Genomic DNA, 19985 nt, shown 5'->3' on the forward strand with positions numbered 1-19985 from the left:
CGATATTTATTTTTTAACCAAAAAAAATACTCGAAAGTGCGCCTCTTAAATTGTGAGAAAGCCTGTTCAAAACGTCATGATCCTGCGCCACCCACTCAAGCGAGGGGACAAGCCAAGTGATGTGTAGCTACATGTGAGCGTTTCTGTCACTTTAGTGTGAGTTTAAAGTGAAAAAAACACACAGTGGAAACATGTCTGTGTCGTTATCGCGCTGTCTCTGCAGGGTTTTGTCCCGACAGACCGGCCCGTCAAGGTAAGCGTCTGTAGATTGATGTGAACTCACAAGGTGTTAGCTACCTGGAGCTAACGCAGCTAAGGTTATTCAGTAGACAAATGCAGCTGAACCAACTCTGTGGTTGACAAACACACGGGTCCTTTGTTGTGTGTTGTTTTGTAGCATCCTGTCGGGAGAACATCACCGTGCTGTCACCATGAGCCCTTGGTTTGCCCCAGTGATGACTCTTAAGACATCTGCTCCACTGAGGTAAGAGCAAGGTTTGATTATACACATTTTGTTGATGTCTGAACGGAAAAAAACAGGACAATGATCCAAAGTGATAGATGTAGCAATCCCAAGTGATAGCAACATCAGGAAGAAGGAATATGAGAAGCTCAAGAAATATCAACGGCTTAAAGAAAAGCTAGAAAAGATGTGGCAGGTGAAGGCAACAGTGGTCACCGTGGTAATCGGAACACTCGAGGCTGTCACCCCCAAACTGGGAGAGTGGCTGGAGCAGATCCCAGGAACAGCATCCGAGATCTCTGTCCAGAAGAGCGCAGTCCTAGGAACAGCCAAGATACTGCGCAGGACCCTCAAGCTCTCAGGCATCTGGTAGAGGACCCGAGTTTGATGGAAAAAGACCACCAGTGGGGCGAGTGGGGAATTTGTGATATTGATATATTTTCCAAATCTGTTTCAAAATACATCTTGTGATTGAAAATGCTCACAGAGCTGTGCTTTGTGCTTTATAAGAGCGGAGCCCAAAAAGAAGAAGAAAGTGGACCCAAGAAGGGAGCAGTTGATCAGAGACCGTATGAGAAAAAAGCTGAAGAAGCTTGAGAAGATTCCACCTGAATATATCCCAATAGAGGACTTCATCACTCCAACCAAATGCTTAGATGAAACAAGGTACACCCCATTTCCCTGTTTTTTGTTGTTGTGTTACTGCTTAAATTTGTGTTGTGTTCAGATTTGTGTTGAGGCATTGCTAACCTATCTGCAGTGCTGGGTGCAGGATAAAACTGACAGTCAGTATATAAGATAAACGTGTTCTCTCTTCTCAGCTGTAGCAATGTCCAATGCCAAGCTCCTGCTGCACAAGGTAAAATCAGCAGCTGGGAGAGCAGATGAATAAATTCGTGGAGGTTACTTTTTTCCTCTCTCTCTCTCTGCCCACTGGATCCACAGTTGAGTATAGCCAGTGGACAGCTGGGAATCCGAAATCAGGGACCAGAGTTCTCAGGATTAACATAGGATAGCAAAAATATCTTCATCCTCTAGGACCTGGGTTTCAGGATGGACATGGCACTGATGTGGTGCTAATCTGTGTCACAGCCCCAGCTGAACATGATCACAGGAAGATCCTAATTGGTTGTTAAACTACAGATTAAAAGACTTAATGTCTTTTGACATTAAATCTCCCAAACTGAATTTAAACATCAGAAGACTAATGCTTATTCAACATTAAAATAACAAATTTGAATATAGACATGGTTTCATGTACCATTTGTCTTTCTTTCACTCACTGTGCCTGTGTTCTTTCCTTACCGGTTTTGAAGGGCTATAACTTGGTATTTATTACTCTTTCACAAAGGGAGCGCTCTACACCAAGGCTGTCATTTGAAGAAAGTGAAGGTCGAGCTCTGCTGCTTAAGGAGTGGAGTCGACGCAAACAGGTCACCACTTATCTATCACACCTCCATCACTAAAGCTTTTATAGAAAATGCTGCTTCTGACCTCTGCTTTCCATCATGTACATTTCATGGGGCTGTATTTGCTCTGCTCATCTGTCTTTGTTCTTACAGGAGCAGCACATGGCTGAGGTGCGGGCTGTTGAACTTGCACTGGAAGCCCAGAGGGAGGCGCTGGAGGAGCTGAAGTTGGAATCTGAGGAGCTGTACCAGGCAGCATTGAAGCCAGACCCCCTTCTGTTTCCCTTCAGTCGTGAAGGTCCTGCCTACACACCCCCAAAGACCAAGTACGACGCTCCTGATGGGAAATACAACGACATCACTAAAGTTTACACACAGTGATGGAAAAGGAACAGCTATGGGTGCCTGTGTGTGTGACTGTTCATTTAGTATTTGTCCTTGTTTGTACATAATTCAGTAAGCCAAGATGCCACATTTTAACAGTCTGCAGATACAGGTGTGAAAGATAACTTGCATGTTTTCTTGAATTGTCATCAAGAGTATGAGGCTTACAGTCACCACAGTTCTCATTTCTGTATCAAATACAGCATTTATGGAAATTACACAGTGAATTGTTTTTTTTTTCACTTTCACACCTCTGTATAAAACAACAGAAGAAAACTGAAAATAAAAATGTGATTTTTTTTTATTGATCCAATTTGTTCAGAATTATTTTTTTAACATTTTATGTAGGAATAAATCTATAATCAAATAAGGCAAACTGATAATACCCAGCTCTGTACGGGTTGAAATTTTACAGCAGAGTTCTGCCATATTAATGCAACAATAATATAATTCATCATGGACAAGTCTCTACAGTATCAAAAACAGCACCTTTACTGTGGTTGAAGAGAATTCATACAGTGCTATTCTGGTTGATGCAAACAAAAGCTGTGCACTGTGTCTTAGTGCAGGATACATTTTTAATTTAACCCATATCAAAACAATGCACAGCAAACCCTTCATTACTTAGATGGATTCATGGATTCTCAAAAATGTCTGCACTGCATAATGTGACCCAATGTTGCCCTTTCCTTGGAAAGAAAAACAAGAGATTACTATTAAACTTGTTTACAGTGAGTGCACTAAGCCACTGTACTTCAGTTTATACAAGCTTTGGAGACTTCAATGTTTATGATAATGTCGAAAACATAATGCCTTTCAGAAATCATACTGTAATTTGCACGTAGAACAGTTATCCGTCATCCTCATCATTAACATCTAAATGCTGTCACCACTGTTTGAATATACATATCTGTTTTCATATAGCAGCTTTCTGAACACAACCTGAGATAGCAGAAAGTGATGACCAGTCTCTCCAGCATGTGGCTCTAGAGGAGTTTATGTCCATGAAGTGAAATACAGTATACTCAGAATGTTCATTTCACTTTGTTTCGGCCACCATGGTGCAGAGACAGCAGGTTAATAATAGTTACAGTTCAGGAATCCTGAGGCTTCTCCTGGTTCAGGGGCATGTGCCAGTCTCTGGGAGGGTCTTGCCTCAGTTTCCACACTGGGGTGAACCTTCTCTGCTCTGCCACTCTGTTCCTTTCACTCCTTTGCAGTGCTTCCTGCAATATATAAATATCATTAAAACAAATGATTTTTTCTTGTAATAAATTAAAAATGTTTCTAAATGTTATGTTTTAAGACAATTTTAAAACCAGTTTAAGTTAAAAACTACCAATTTCCTTAAAGCAATAATAAGAAAATAAAATTAATTGCAGACTACAAAGCAACAAGGTTCATTTGTCACTGGCAAACATAACACTGGAAGTACAGTACCTTTGCCTCTGTGCCTCTGTGTTTCTCCCATTCTCTGCAGTTATGGTAGTCCTCCTTCCACTGCTGGCAGGATGGGGAGGTACCATAAGTGTAGTAGTGGTGGAAGCGATTCCACAAGCTCTTGCAGTGTTTGAATTCACTCCAGTAGTCATCACATACCCGGGGTGGCTGTACGAATAAACAAAGACAGGAATCATCACCAATCTAACTTCTACAAACAGCTGTCTAACAGCGCCTCCCTGAGGTCGCTAAGGTTTAAATGAATCTTGCCCTGCAGCAGGCATAACGTTGCAATTATCTATTTTTCCATTTAGTTTTTAAATTTAATAAGCAAGATTAGATTTTATAACAAATTATAAATGAGATAAACAGCTGAGGCTTTCTTTTAAAACCTCCAGGTTTGTCTGACATTGCCTATCGATAGCTAGCTAAGGTTACTTTGGCAATTTAGCAACGGCTGCTAATCAACTTGTAACTGTTTGGTTCAGATTTGGCATTTCTCGCTCTTTATCGGGACTATCAAGAACACGGCAGGGAAACTGAACTCCGGAGCATAATTCGCAATATAATTAATGTTTTGATAAATTACCCTCCACGTTGTCTCTTCAGAGTGGTCCATTGCTAACGTTAGCGGCGCTCTCTTGTACAGGGACGTTACTTCCGGCTCGACTTCTTTTCAAAACAAAAGCGCTACCACACAGTTCTACGACACTTTGAAACCCATTTACGGCTACGAAGTAGTTTTGAACTGTAAAAAAAATTAAAAACTACACAATTCCCCTGCCGGAAATCGCGAGAGTGGTGCGGTGTGCGGTGCTGTCCCATTCATTGTCTCTACTGTTACTGTAAAGCAGAAACCAAAATATATTCATGACTTTTATAAATGAAAGAATGATAAAAGAGAGGGTGGGAGAAGAAGAGAGGGAGCGTAGGACGGATAGAAAAGGGTCCGATTCATGATATCATGAACATACTTAGAGCAGTTCAATACAGACTGACCAGAGACTGGAAATGACACAGAGCATCAGCTGACAATCAGGAGAGAGCGCAATAACAGCTAATACCGACCTCACAGTACAAAGTCAGAATGGTAACCTTGGAAACAACAGAATATCCCATATCATAAGAACCTAAAGTTAAAACAGTAATTGGCTATGGTTTCTTCTGTTAAACATACACATAATTCAGATGCCAATACAGATTTGAAATTCATTCATAAAATCACTCTCTCGGTAAAAATACAGCTTTAAGACAGTCAGCAACAGCCTAAATGAACAACTACTTACAACAGCACTATGCCATATTAGTGTCACATCTTATGTCATATGAATTGACTCAGTTTGAACTTATTCACTATATAATGGAGAAGTTCTGGCTACAAACAAAGAATTAAACACTATAAAGTACAAGATTTTCTTCATCTAAGTGGCACAAATAAAAAACATCTGAGAAAAGGGACAAAGAAATCCTTCTACTTTAACATGTATTTTATTTATGTAATTTTTTAAAAAAGATACCATTTCTTTTAAAAAACACAGACACCACCACATGTTCAGTTTCTCCAGGGTTTGGATTCAGGTGTTCAGCTTCAAGTATGTCAATAGCATGTAGCTCAGAAGGATCAAATTAATCATTAAACCTGGTAAATTTGACACATCTATTAGGTTTTCACAGTGGTCACTGCGTTCATCATCACCGCTAGATGGAAAATGAAGAAAATATACCCAAACTGGGTGCATCTTTACAGTCGTCTGAGCTATCTGAGTCGTCTCTCTGCCAGGCTTCCTTTCCTTACCCTGTCCACCACGCAATAAAAAAAAAAAAAAAAAAAAGGTACGAACCCTACACTTAAACCTAACCCAAATAACCCCACGTCGCTTGATTCTGTCCGCGATTAGTAGCTCTTTACAGGGGTGGGAAAAATTCCCATCGGGAGGCCTCCCTATGTGCCAACGGCAAAAAAACGTAAGAATCGCAAAACTTTTCCTCACCACACCTACTTCAACCCAGAAAGGTCCTACTCCAGTCTCCCCTTGGAACAAAACTTGGCAGAGCGAGACGAGCCAGGGTTTGACTTCAAAGTCCAACTCACCCTCCCTGTACAATAAAGCTTCTGTCAAAATTTGGCTGGTGATGATGGACAGCAGTGCAACTATGTCATCATCCATGGGCTGAATAACTGCTTGAGAAAGCCAACATCACACATCTAGCTGCGTTTTGTTTGCACTTTCCTGAGACTGTGTCCTCTTGAGGCATCACAAGTGAAGAGCTGGTAAAACTTCCGTTCCAACAACAGAGTTAATAAATGGTCACAGTCTGTGTTTAATCAGCACTTGAGCTTCACTATGCAGAAAATCAGTCCATCCACCTCCTAGATGCAGCAGATTCACTTCCTGGTTGTGTCCTGTAGTTTGAAGAGCAGCTTGCAGACTTGTGCGATGTGGGCTGCAACAGTCCTTCAGAGGTGAAGTCCAGAAATCTAGGCGGGGTCCAGGGCTTGGTGGATCAGGTCAGGCCACAACATTCCCCTTCCAGCCTTCCTTAAGGTTGGACATACATGACTTAAACAGAGAAAAAAAAACAATCATTCGCAATAAGTAAAAAGCAAACAGACTAAAGCAAACCTTCAAAGTGACCTCAGATTTCACCTTTGGTTGCTGCTCTCTCCCTTCTCCTAACTCTGGTGTCCGCCGCTTTCACAGGCTGTCGTGGAACAGTCCAGTGCATCCATCCCTGCAGGGTGGAAAGTCTGATGGGAGTCTCCGAAGTCATCTTTCCATCAGTCCATTAACTCAAAACTTCATCACATTCCAGTTCTGTTTTGCCTGTGGAACTCCTCCTCAGCATGTTCTGCCGTGGTCTTGTGATCTTTGGAAACCCTTCCACAGAGGCTCAGCAGTAATTAGTAAGCCCAATGTCCTGACGTACATGGAGACAGTCTGAGAAGACACTACTGTCTTCTACTGCACTTTACACCTTTTGCAAACTAATCATATCAACAGGTTGACAGCTCCATGTCTTGGGCTCAGAGACAGAAAAGTCCAAATGTAAAGCAAGAAAAAAAAAAAAAAAACACACAAAACACAAATGATCAAGCACTACAGAGTACAAGGTTTTCTTCATCCAAGTGACAAAGTTAAATAAATTCACAAAAACAAAAATTTAAGAAAAAGGATAACTATGAAAACAAAAGTACAAAAAAAAACATACACAAAAATATGTAAAGTTAAACTAAAATAAATAAAATGACAAGTATATGAAAAACAGTGCTAAAAGACAGAACTGACAATTTGGGATAAATGTGTGCAACAGACAATATAAAAGTAAACAGCATGGATAAAGAGAGTAACACCATCACTGGAAGTTCAGCCACAGATTAAGGCCTCAGTTCACTCATAACTGAACTACAGCAGCTACAGTATCATTTAAGCAGAATTTATGGTCTGTCCAAATTTCAACGTCTTCCTCACTCTGTTCCTTCAAGCACTGGAATGAGGCCTTAACTGTGTCTTACCCTCTAGTGTCTTTAACATGGTTTTTAAAACATATTGAAAGGTTTCTCTAACATCTGTAAAGATCTTTTCAGGTTTGCCTTCTGAAATGGCTGTCACTCTGTTCACATTTGTTTATAAAGATTAGCAGTTCTACTTAAAGACAAAGCCTGTTATCCTTAAGACCTTCTCTTCAATTAAGCCCATGACAATGTCTCAATTCAAGTATGTCAATAGCATGTAACTCAGTAGCAGCAAATTAATCATTACTATTCAACCTGGTGAACTTGACACATCTATTAGGTTTTCACAGTGGTCACTGCGTTCATCATCACCACTAGATGGAAAAGTAAGCAAATATACCCAAACTGGGTGCATCTTTACAGTCATCTGAGTCGTCTCTCTGCCAGGCTTCCTTCACTTACCCTGTCCACCACGCAATTAGGAAAAAAAAGTACGAACCCACCTACACTTAAACCTGACCCAAATAACGCCACGTCGCTTGATACTGCAGTGAATCTTGATTGACCGTGCGTAGCGCTTTACAGGGGCGGGAAAAATTCCCCTGCTGGGAGGCCTCCCTATGTGCCGACGCAAAAAAAAACACACGTAAGAATCGCAAAACTTTTCCTCATCACACCTACTCCAACCCAGAAAGGTCCTGCTCCAGTCTCCCCATAGAACGAAACTTGGCAGAGCGAGACGAGTCAGTGTTTGAACTCAAAGTCCAACTCACCCTCCCTGTACAATAAAGCTTCAAAATTTGGGTGGTGATGATGGGCAGCAGTACAACTATGCTCAGGACACAGGCTGAATACTATTAAAAAGCAAGTCTTACTTTGGAGGATCCCCAATCCATCTACATCAGACCTGTCCATGTACCTTCACCATTTACTGATGGAAAACTTAACAACTTACTGAACTAAGAATGATTTTACTCAATATCAAAAAATGTGATCACAAATGTATCTCAGATGCCAATACAGATTTTAAATGCATTCATAAAACATCATCCATGGGCTGAATAACTGCTTGAGAAAGTCAACATCAGAAACACATTCACAAAGTTTACAAAATTTCATTTGGACTTTCCTGAAACCATGTCCTCTTGAGACATCACAAGTGAAGAGCTGGTAAAACTTTGGTTCCAACAAGAGTTAATAAATGGTCACAGTCTGTGCTTAATCAGCACTTGAGCTTCACTATGCAGAAAATCAGTCCATCCACTTCCTAGATGCAGCAGATTCACTTCCTGGTCGTGTCCTGTAGTTTGAAGAGCAGCTTGCAGACTTGTGCGATGTGGGCTGCAACAGTACTTCAGAGGTGAGGTCCAGAGATCTAGGCGGTGTCCAGGGCTTGGTGGATCAGGTCAGGCCACAACATTCCCCTTCCAGCCTTCCATAAGGTTGGACATATGACTCAGAGGGAAAAAAAAAACCAATCATTAGCAATAAGTAAAAAGTAAACTGACTAAAGCAAACCTTCAAAGTGACCTCAGATCTCACCTTTGGTTGCTGCTCTCTCACTTCTCCTAACTCTGGTGTCTGCTGCTTTCACAGACTGTCGTGGAACAGTCCAGTGCATCCATCCCTGCAGGATGGAAAGTCTGATGGGAGTCTCTGAAGTCATCTTTCCATCAGTCCATTAACTCAAAACTTCATCACATTCCAGTTCTGTTTTGCCTGTGGAACTCCTCCTCAGCATGTTCTGCCGTGGTCTTGTGATCTTTGCAAACCCTTCCACAGAGGCTCAGCAGTAATTAGTAAGCCCAATGTCCTGATGTACATGGAGACAGTCTGAGAAGACACTATTATTTTCTACTGCACTTTATACCTTTTGCAGACTAACAACAGGTTGACAGCTCCATGTCTTGGCTCAGACACAGAAAATCCAAATGTAAAGAAATTTAAAAAAAAAAAAAAAAAAAAGACAAAACAAATGATCAAGCACTACAGAGTACAAGGTTTTCTTCAGCCAATTGACAGTTGAATAAATTCACAATGACAAAGAAAAAGGATAACTATGAAAACAAAAGAAAAAAACCTACACATAAATATGTTAAACTAAAATAAATAATATGACAAGTATATGAAAAACAGTGCTAAAAGACAGAGAACTGACAATTTGGGAGAAATGTGTGCAACAGACAATGTAAAAGTAAACGGTAAAGTGGATAAAAAGAGTAACACCATCACTGGAAGTTCAGCCACAGAATAAAGCCTCAGTTCACTCATAATTGAACTACAGCACCTACAGAATCATTTAAGCAGAATTTATGGTCTGTCCAAATTTCAACATGTCTTCCTCACTCTGTTCCTTCAAGCACTGGAACGAGGCCTTAACTGTGTCTTACCCTCTAGTGTTTTTGGCATGGTTTTTAAAACATAGTGAAAGGTTTCTCTAACATCTGTAAAGATCTTTTCAGGTTTGCCTTCTGAAATGGCTGTCACTCTGTTTACATTTGTTTATAAAGATTAGCAGTTCTACTTCAAGACAAAGCCTGTTATCCTTAAGACTATCTCTTTATTTCAGCCCATGACAATGTCTCAATTCAAGTATGTCAATAGCACATAGCTCAGTAGGAGCAAATTAAACATTATTATTCAACCTGGAAGACTTGACACATCTATTAGGTTTTCACAGTGGTCACTGCATTCATCATCACCACTAGATGGAAAAGTAAGCAAATATACCCAAACTGGGTGCATCTTTACAGTCATCAGAGCTATCTGAGTCGTCTCTCTGCCAGGCTTCCTTCACTTACCCTGTCCACCACGCAATAAAAAAAAGAACAAACCCACCTACACTTAAACCTGACCCAAATAACCCCACGCCGCTTGATACTGCAGTGAATCTTGTTCGCGATTTACCGTGCATAGAGCTTTACAGGGGTGGGAAAAATTCCCCTGTCGGGAGGCCTCCCTATGTGCCAACGCCAAAAAAACCTAACAATTGCAGTTGCTTTCCTCACCATGCCTACTTCAACCAAGAAAGATCCTACTCCAGTCTCCCCATAGAACGAAACTTGGCAGAACAAGACGAACCAGTGTTTGACCTCAAAGTCCAACTCACCCTGCCTGTACAATAAAGCTTCTATCAAAATTTGGGCAGTGATGATGGACAGCAGTGCAACTATGCTCAGGACACAGGCTGAATACTATTTATAAAAAAAACAAAAAAAAAAAACAAAACAAGTCTTATTTTGGAGGATCCCCAATCAGACCTGCCTGTGTACCTTCACCATTTACTGATGGAAAACTTAACTACTTACTGACATGAAAATGATTTTACTCAATATCAAAAAATGTGATCACAAATGTATCTCAGATGCCAATACAGATTTTAAATGCATTCATAAAACATCATCCATGGGCTGAATAAGTGCTTGAGAAAGCCAACATCAGAAAAACAATTGCAACGAGATCAGAATAGCAAAGTTCTAACAATAATTCCATTTAGACCAGTCAAAATACAGGCAAGTCATTATCAAAGTCTTGGTCCTAATCAGTTATGATGATCTTAGATAAGTTATCACCAGGAAATAAAAAGGTTAATCAGCAGATTAAAAGATTTTACAGGGAAGCACATGTGGAAACAGTAAAAATAAATAAATACAAAATACATAAATGAATAAATAAATTAAAAAAAATAAACTTCTGCATACAGTGGACCTATGACACACACATTCTTGTCTTACTTCAGTTGTGAAGACACACTGAAGCATAAAGCCTTAGGTCCTTACCCTAACCTGACCTTAACTATCCAAACTGAAAGTTGAAAGGAGGGTCTGACTTTTTAAAATGCCTGATTATCGTTACTGTTTTTCTTTCTTTTTTTAAACAGCTGCCTGTGTCATTTGTCCTTCCACACTTGTGACTATGGTCACAAGTTCAAGTTAATTTGTCTTATTTGAATCATTTTGTCATGCGACATAACTGCTGATATATCACCATATAGTCTGCCAACCATCTGTTGAGTTTGGAAATTTGGTGTTTAGTTTGATCTTATCTGCACATGAAGCTAATGGGGATGGGGATGGGAGAGGCCAAAACAGCCGAAATGCTGGGCCCCCAAATCAACCCCTAGCGGGCTGATTAGAGGGAGGGAAAGAGAGACAGAGGTGTGAGTGTGAGTCTGTCTGTATGTATGTGTGTGAGACAGAAGGACAGAGACTGGCAAAGCAGCCGAGACAAGGTAAAGTGATTGCACGGTGGCCAGGCAAACATCAGATACCACAGACCTCTTGAAGATGGATGGACAGCAGCCAGGTTGGACGGATGGACAGGAAGAAATTCTGTAGAAGGAAAAGTTATGGCACGGCGGCCAGACATCCCAGCATCAAAGAAGTGAAAGTCGCATACCTCGTATAGCCTCTTGATCCCACGTGGTCAAAATCGACGAGCAAAGAATAATCAAACAAACAATAATCAAACAAACAACCGCCCGACCAAAAGAGAGAGAAAAACAACCGATGGCAGCCATATTGGATGGACCGGAACAAATTCTGTAGGAGGAAAAGTTATGGCACGGCGGCCAGACATCCCAGCATCAAAGAAATGAAACTTATACCTCGTATAGCCTCTTCATCCAACGTGGTCAAAATCGACGCTACAACGCAAGAGAGGGTTAGAGTGCAAGAGAGTGCGCCAGGGAGAGAGTGACAGACAGGCAAATGGTCGGGCGGACAAATAATTATGGCATGGTGGCTGTGTGTGAGACAGAAAGAAAAAGAGGGTGAGACAGATTGGCACAGTGGCCGGCCGTGTGTGTGTGTCTATGTGTGTGTGTGTGTGTCTGTGTGTATGTGTGTGTATGTGCAAGAGACACACACATACACACCCCAGCAGCAGAATAAAAACTTCACTTACAATTAGTTGATTTCTTCTCATGCTGATCTGTTTGTGGACCTGAAAGAAGAAGAAACAGCTCAGTCTGAGTCTGCAGGTCAGAGCCAGTTCACCCGTGAAGACACGGAGTGGACTGATCCTGTCCAACACCCATACTCTGTGGACATCAGTTCACTGAATATAAATCCATCTGTGTGAAGCTTTATAAACACACACCTCACACTGATCAGGGAATAATAATTTCTCCTGCTGTGATGGAGCTTATGGACCATTCCTGTCATAGTTATTGATCATACTGGAGACTGTGGTGTGTGAGTGAGGATGACTGTGGTGCAGCTGAAAGATGAAGATTTTCAGACTGACTGCAGGTGGTTTAGAGATCAGCAGCATGTTCTCTTCACTGAGCAGCGTTTCACACTCTTTAAATATTGTTTACTGATAAAATTCTGCTCAACGAGTAAAACGGAAAATCAACACTGATCACTGATGAAGATATTTTACCGTCCGAGCTTCACTCAGAGCGAAATGCTGCCCTCAGGTTCAGCTTCACCCAGGCCGCTGCTGCACCTGTGAGCCAAAGCAGCAGGCGCACTCCAGACAGCCACAGTCCGCGCGCAATGACCTGCAGTTCTGGACTCTAATATAACTAATAAATGTTTATGTGGGTAAAAACTCTGAGGACTTACAGGCCTGTCTCCACATACCCCTGATAACCGGAGCACGTGGGAGGTGAACTGAGGGTTTACCAATGTGAACTGAGGAGGCCGCTGAGGCCTAATTATCCCTGTGCGGCTGCGCTGTCCCGCGTGTCATATTCAGCCTTTATCTTTACCAAATGAACCACATCACGGTCCAGAATTTAAATATGTCAAACCACCAAGACTTAAGGAATATTTACTACAGAACCAGGTGAGCTCCACCTTAAAACATGACCCCAGGTAGCACCAGCGCAACATGGCAACTGTGACTCTTTTCTTTTCGCGCTCGTTGGGACTCCTCTGAAATCGTGGATTGAAATGTTGTGTGTACTCACTTTTCGTAGAAAGTCCAGAAAGCCGTTTCCAAGCCGTCTGTCCAAGGTGAGCGGTGCGATGGAGACACGCGCACTGAGGCTGTGTCCGCGAGCGTGTGCGCGGGCGTGAGCATAAAGTGGCGTCTGTGGCTCACCAGGTAGAAAGGCCCCGGGCGCTTCTGTTGCAGCATCTGAAGCAAAGAAATCAACAGTCTGATACACCTGGTCTGTTTCCCTCAGTGTGCTCACACTGTCTCCATACTCACTCAGAAAGTTGGTGGAAGTCTGCGTTCCGCGCACACGCGTTCTCCTCTCCTCCAAACCAGCGCGGTAATGGTTTACCGCCATTACCACTGCATTGCGTGGTGGTCACAGTGGTACCGTGGATTAGCTGAACTACGAGCTGAAACCAGTAACAACACACGGCGTCCAGCGTCCCGTTCGATCAGGTTACATTTTGAGTCAAAGTCCCGGGTCTTCACCTGATGAACAACAGTATTTCACGGATTTGAATAAATTCACAACAAGCTCCTCCGTGTCCCCCCTGTTTCTGGCGTCCCCCCGGCCTGCACCTGCCGTTTTTATACCCCACCCTCTAACAACCAGGTGGGTCGTCATCTCTGATTGGCTAATGATTGGCCAATGATAATTGAGCCAGACCATAAAATCACAGGTCATGTATTACGAAACAAAACAGAGAAACCAATAGGAGTGTGTGATACTGCAAACTTTGGTATGATCCCATACCGAGTAAATACAGGGCCATTATTGCTGATACCCATACCAGTATCTAATACTTTTTTACTCAGAAAAGCAGCTTATCTACTTTTGTGTAGGACGGAGCAATGCGTCATAATTTATGAAGTGAATGCAATATGCAAACTTGAAATGAAAATTGAAAATTTGAATTTTCATGATCATTGAATGATTTTATGATTTTCAATTTTCAATTAGTTGATTTTGATTATAATAAAACACAGGACAAAGATAGGCAAATACAAATACTTTTTAAGTCAAAATTTAAATTTTACTTTTTCAGTTAAGATTTTTGTTCAGTTTTTTGTTCAGAAACAATAATAATATATACATACAGTAACATAAAAAAATAATATCAACACTATAAAAATATAACAAAATAAAACTGCTTGCATTAAACAGTTTTTGTGAAAAATAAAATAAATAGGGCAAATTTTAAAAAAAGCAAAAACTACTATTGGCTGTCATTCACGACCTTTGGCTAAGGTCCCCTTTAGGCCAATAAGCCAATTCGGGCCTGTCAAACTACTGCAATTTATTCAAAAACCAAACATGATCTTGCAAAACAAATTTCATCGTCAAAGCCACGAGACCCTAAGGAACACGGTGATGTATTTTTGGTCCTAACTGCCCAAAAATGTGGATAATACGGCGAGTTTAAAACGAGTATTTTCTGCTTTTCTCCAAAAATCCTCTTCTCGATTTTCTCGGTAAAAGGCAGACTATTCAAAAACCGTAAATCCTACCGATAAAGTAAACACATTGTGAGAAAGAAGACAAGTGTGACTACAAAGTTGGAGAATTTCACTGCTGTAAAGTAAAATTTGTGGCTGTAGTCGTCGTGTGAAGAAAACATTTCTGAGACTTTTTTAAAAGCCTCTACACTCTAAGCTCCCACTCTAGGCTCGAACATTCCGCAAAACACACCAATTGTAAACCCTGAATTTTTCCAAAATCACTCATGACCATTAAAGGGTCACTGTTCAAAAACTACACAACTTAGGAAAAAAGTTGAATACACCTCGGATACACAGGACTTGTGTCTACATTTTAAAGTTTGAATGGTGTTTCTAGGTGAAAGTATGTCAGAGCAGTTGAAAAACACTGAAAAATTGTGACTTTTTTGACCTCGTCCCATTCATTCTCTACGGAAAATATTTTGCATCTTTCACAAATTAATACAAAAAAATACAAGCAATAGATAAGCAATAATACAAAATACAATTGTGACCAATTTATTTAAAGTTATTCTACACTTATGTAGAATAATAATGAGAACACTTCTTGGTTTTTCTAGCATTGTGATTTTACTGTCTGTTGGTGTTATAGTGTACTTATTACTTACCTATTACTTGTATCCATGCCACTTTATCTAATTAGGGTTGGACAACCAACCACTAATCATCTGCTTGTTCCTAAAGAAATGTGTCTGACCTCAGTCAATAAAAATGCTATAAATATGGAAACATCATATTTCAGTCTCTTTTGGTAGTTCATGTACATGCTTTGACAGAACAAAAATAATTACGCTACAATTAATTAACTTCAAAACACAATCCTTTATTTGTCTATAAATAAACCAGGAACAATTGGAAAAATGCAAATGATTCCTATAACTAAGAAAACAACCATCAAACATAATCCTCTTTATAATTAAAATATAAGTATAGAGCTATTATTGCTCTAATTTTTTCATAAGAATGGAACTTTGTATAGCAGTGTATTTAAAGTGAACTGAAAAATGCAAAAATTATGGGAGAATGGGGGAAACGCTCTGAGTCAAAGGTAATTCAAATCTGATATTGCAACAATACTTCACAAGTTATTCTTTGTGCAGTGATATCATTTATTCTGCCTGGCTTAAATCAGTCACCCTGAACTTTTGAACACCAAATTTAAACTGACAGCATGTTATGCAGCTCAACTTCTACTGAACAAAATATTACCGTCAGAGTTTTAGGTATATACTATAATCATAACTCATCAGCAAAGCTCCCATTTCAAAAGGGATAGAGAGGCAGAACCCCAGTGCATCTGAGGGCCAGTTTTTTATTTTAATTTGCTGCTGAAGGAGACAATAGATGTGGTAGGTCTGTACACATAAAACAGCCTCTCCACTTGGAATTCTTCAAGGCTTTCTGCCCTTCTTGCGTAGTGACTGTCCTTGTCCAGAGAAAGCGATGAATTGGTTCATGGCATCATCCTGAGAAGATTAAAGGAGATTTAAAAGTCGCTGTAGTTGGAAAACTACAGATGAGCCCTACATGAAGGGAACTAATTTAGAGAATTCACTATACATAAATCACATAAAACAGCATTCAAGCGCCCTGAAATACTACAAATACAGTGTAGTCAAATAATTTAAACATCTGATAAAATCATTCATATTTCTTACATCATCTGCAATTTTCTTGGGCTGAGGCCTGGAGTTTCTGATGAAGGTGATCCTGCCAACTTTGAAGTGGTAGTTGGGAATGCCTCTGTGTGATGACATGACAGATTAGAGATAAGGAATTTACACCCGAGACCAGATGGTGGCTGTATGGTTCAATGTTCAGTGATGTCCAGTAAAATAGAGATTAAACAAGTGGCATAAAGGGCCTCCATACACTGCTAACCTCAAGCCACTGAATTATGTATCGCTAATAAGATTTTGACACATCCTAGCAGTCAGACAATACAAGCTCAGGAGAGTCTATTGTTGGTTGGTTAAATAGTGTTCACACACATTGTACAGCAGTCGTTTGTACACCTGTCTGTAGCACCAGCTCATTACTGACTGCCTGAACTTGTGAGTGTGCATCAGCTGACAATCTGCTGTGTGTTATAATATTTAAGTGTCAGGCCACTTCATGTCTACATATATATAATACTGGTTATCTTTTCACCTTTTAATATCACTTGGGGCAAGAGGAGCAGGGCTGGGCTCAATCCCTTTTGTTTTACCATCCAAACGATTGCCAGAACCGGTGAAAGCCTGAGGATTAGAAACAGTTAAGAAGTTAGATTAGCTCCAATTATCAGTGGTCACAAGGACATTTATTTGTCTCTAATCCACAGCAGAATGAACTCACTCTGAATCCTGTGTCCATGTCAGCATAACTGCTGGGATCTCCCTCTTCCTCCTGTGAAGAAATTAAATTTAATTGTTCAGAGCACAAACTATACAGGTACCTTTAGGATGTGGTTCTTACTGTTGGTTCTTCCTGGTACTGAGGTCGTCGCTCAGGTTCTTTGTAACCCAAAGGGGCATCAAAATCCACCTGAGAAACAGAGCCACAACAGAGAATTAAACACAATTCGTAAAACAGAAACTGAATAATTTACTCTTGTGTGTGATAAAATAGAGGGTCTTACATTCATATCGCACTCAATGATGGATACTGCTTTATCTGGCTTGGTTTCCATTACTCGCAGCTCATATATCTGAAACAAATACACAGATTCTACTATCAATGGTATTCAGTAAAAAGAGAAATACAGAAAAAAATCTATTCACTTATTATTTCAATACTACTTTGAATAAACATATTTACCTTTTCGTTGTAGTTTATAGCTATGACGTCACCAGTTGTCAGGCAGGCAAAGTTCCTCAATGCATTCTCCAGTCTGTAATAAAGTGACAACTTAGTTCATCACTTCAGTTAAACAAAAAATGTGAACAAAGTATGAATTTATTTTCCCTATCTGGTATTTCTTACACAGCCTTTGGGTTTGTAATGTCAAGGAAGTCGGGACTCTGTGGCTGGAACTTTGAGTAAGTGGCCACCATAAGGTTAACACTTTCCACTTGGACCAGACCACCTTCCTCCAGCAGGAGATTCTGCATCATCTGTGGCAAACAAAAGCAAATGTCGGAGCTGCTTTACCAAGTGGCTCTCAAAGCATTTAATCAACAGACATTTCAGACACAATAAGAAACAACTTTTTTTTTTTTATTAACTACATTTTCTGCTTATTTGTACAGATTTCTAAGCTGGTACATGTATTTGCATGAAATATCAATACACTATAATTATCCTTCTACCTAAGAAGAATACTTTAATACTCAACCACTGGTGATGGCACACAGTTCAATCTCTGTGACACCGACATTAAATTTATTTCTGCTTCTCACCCAGTGTGGCAAGTAACAGATTCCCTCATCTGCCACAAACTCCAGAACACCACAGTGTGTCATTCTGTCTGAGTTCTTGTTTGTCAGCTTGAACAACATTGGGTAGGTGATGTTAAGCCTGCCTGTATGGGGGAAAGGTGGACAAAGATAAGACACTTGGAGCGCACATGCATACAGGACATCTCATATGAAGAGAGGCTTAATTTAACCTGCACTTACTGAGCTGGTCGAGAGCTGAAGGCGGCATTATTACTGGAAAGAAAACAAATAATTATTTGAAACATAAACACATTCTCCAATATCTTTACTACCAATAACATTTTTGAGCAACCAGTTGACACATTCTATAGTCATAAGGCAAATATCAGGTCATGAAAGAAGGAAAAGAAACTCCTTTGTAAAAGTTTTAATCTTTAAATTAAATGACATAAAGTAAATGTATAACTATTCTTATAATGATTTAAGTACAAAAGATTTTGTGGCTCCATCCTGCCAATGACAGGATTCGGTGCTTCTCCATTAAATTACTTTCTGATTTACCTTAGTTTTGAGGTTTGTACTGTTTGATCTATTGGTTGTAACAGTTGAATAACATTCTAATAGTACATTACATATAATAGTATAATAGTTAAACTTATAATATTTTAAACACATTTTCCTGATTATACTTACTTTTACTTAAATATTTTTTTTAATGTGACTATGCGACCAAGACCATGTTTTAGTCATACCGAATGATTTTAAGGGACTAAGATGCTAAATGCAGTTTGTTCAGAATCCTTAAACTGAGTGGGTGAATGAAAATATATTTGCATTTCTTTGAATAACACTCACTTTTGCCTCCTTTTTCCACATCGGAGCGGTCGTTTGGTCCTGCCAGCATGGACACCGAGTAGCAGCGGTACTGAGTGGAGAAACGGTTCTGAAACCCCCGGGACATCGGGTGGTCGAATACCTGGAAAGAAAACTGTGGAACAAACAAACTCAGTTAATAAAACGCACACAGTTGAGATATTTTCCCGTTTGTTGGCAGGGCTTTAATTTCATCATGACAAGGCAAGTTTCTGCTGCTGCTGTCGTCGTCCTGTTGTTGTTGTTGTTATTAGCCGCTAGCCAGCTAAACTGTTGCAACTACGATTTGTTTTGACACGAATTCGTCTCCAGCGGTGAACAAACACAGAGTGCTACTCACCATGTTGCCAGGTTAGGTCATTCGTTGTCAAACAACTCAAATTAAATGTGTGTTTAACGAGCTGGGTATATCCACTGTTGTCTTCCGCTTCTTCCGGAAGTGTACAAGCGGATAGGAGGAAATGACGAAATGGCGACAAAGCTGACGCTAGCCAATCACAGCAGCCCTTTGAAATAATTTTCTAATTTTTGCATCAAACTTTCCATGAAAATTTCATGTATTTTGCATGTGAAGCGATAAACTATTTCCTGTTTTGTTGTGTATAAAAGATAAAAGCACAAAGAATATCACGTTATGTTAAAGGGGGAAATTCAACAGTTGCACTTCCATAAACTTAAATATAAATAAATATAAGATATATTGTATTGAGCAGATATTTGAGGCACTTTAGATGTTTTGTCCCAAATGCATTCTGCAGCAGGACATCGTCCCCAAACATACAGCCAGAGTCCTAAAGAACTTTCTTCAGAGACAAGAAGAGCAAGGAGGAACAGATGGTCTAGCCCCAACAGAGCCTTGATTACAACATAATGGAGTCAGTCTGGGATCACACAAAGAGACACAAGACACTGAGATACACTAAAACCTGCAGCAAGTTCTCCAAGACACTTGGGACAACCTATCTTGAAAAACTCTGAACAAGTGTACCCAGGAGGTTTTGTGCTGACTGATTGGTGAGGGTGATCGCAGCACACACTGATTCAGATTTTTTCTCTGTTTACTGTACATAATACTGTACATAATTAATATATGAAAACTATCCAAAGCATTATTTTTGAAAGGATCCACACTTTACCTTTAGTGCCCAAATGTTTTGCACACACAGAAGACACAATATAAGAAACTGACAAGACAAACCATCTGCTGAGGAAGA

At 40.1% G+C, this 19985-nt stretch overlaps 3 protein-coding genes across 3 annotated transcripts; 1 reads left to right on the forward strand and 2 right to left on the reverse strand.

Annotated features, from left to right (window-relative positions):
• The first annotated feature begins 88 nt into the window (after nucleotides 1-88).
• mrpl40 (mitochondrial ribosomal protein L40) lies at nucleotides 89-2564 on the forward strand. Its single transcript, XM_041043163.1, has 5 exons — nucleotides 89-253; nucleotides 398-484; nucleotides 974-1129; nucleotides 1815-1896; nucleotides 2026-2564. Exons 1-5 carry the CDS (start codon nucleotides 192-194, stop codon nucleotides 2251-2253), a joined length of 615 nt encoding a protein of 204 aa, XP_040899097.1. The 5' UTR covers nucleotides 89-191; the 3' UTR covers nucleotides 2254-2564.
• On the reverse strand, nucleotides 2546-4355 carry c7h22orf39 (chromosome 7 C22orf39 homolog). The gene is made up of 3 exons (XM_041043164.1): nucleotides 4286-4355; nucleotides 3697-3864; nucleotides 2546-3482 (listed from the first exon to the last, which is right to left on the reverse strand). Exons 1-3 carry the CDS (start codon nucleotides 4313-4315, stop codon nucleotides 3351-3353), a joined length of 330 nt encoding a protein of 109 aa, XP_040899098.1. The 5' UTR covers nucleotides 4316-4355; the 3' UTR covers nucleotides 2546-3350.
• Nucleotides 4356-15860: 11505 nt separating this feature from the next.
• ufd1l (ubiquitin recognition factor in ER associated degradation 1) lies at nucleotides 15861-19224 on the reverse strand. Its single transcript, XM_041042399.1, has 12 exons — nucleotides 19112-19224; nucleotides 18754-18886; nucleotides 18139-18171; nucleotides 17920-18041; nucleotides 17504-17634; nucleotides 17339-17411; nucleotides 17160-17228; nucleotides 16997-17065; nucleotides 16877-16927; nucleotides 16691-16779; nucleotides 16198-16282; nucleotides 15861-16005 (listed from the first exon to the last, which is right to left on the reverse strand). Exons 1-12 carry the CDS (start codon nucleotides 19112-19114, stop codon nucleotides 15931-15933), a joined length of 933 nt encoding a protein of 310 aa, XP_040898333.1. The 5' UTR covers nucleotides 19115-19224; the 3' UTR covers nucleotides 15861-15930.
• Nucleotides 19225-19985: the final 761 nt, after the last annotated feature.

The sequence above is a fragment of the Toxotes jaculatrix genome, chromosome 7 (assembly GCF_017976425.1).
Source record: "Toxotes jaculatrix isolate fToxJac2 chromosome 7, fToxJac2.pri, whole genome shotgun sequence".
NCBI lineage: Eukaryota > Metazoa > Chordata > Actinopteri > Toxotidae > Toxotes > Toxotes jaculatrix.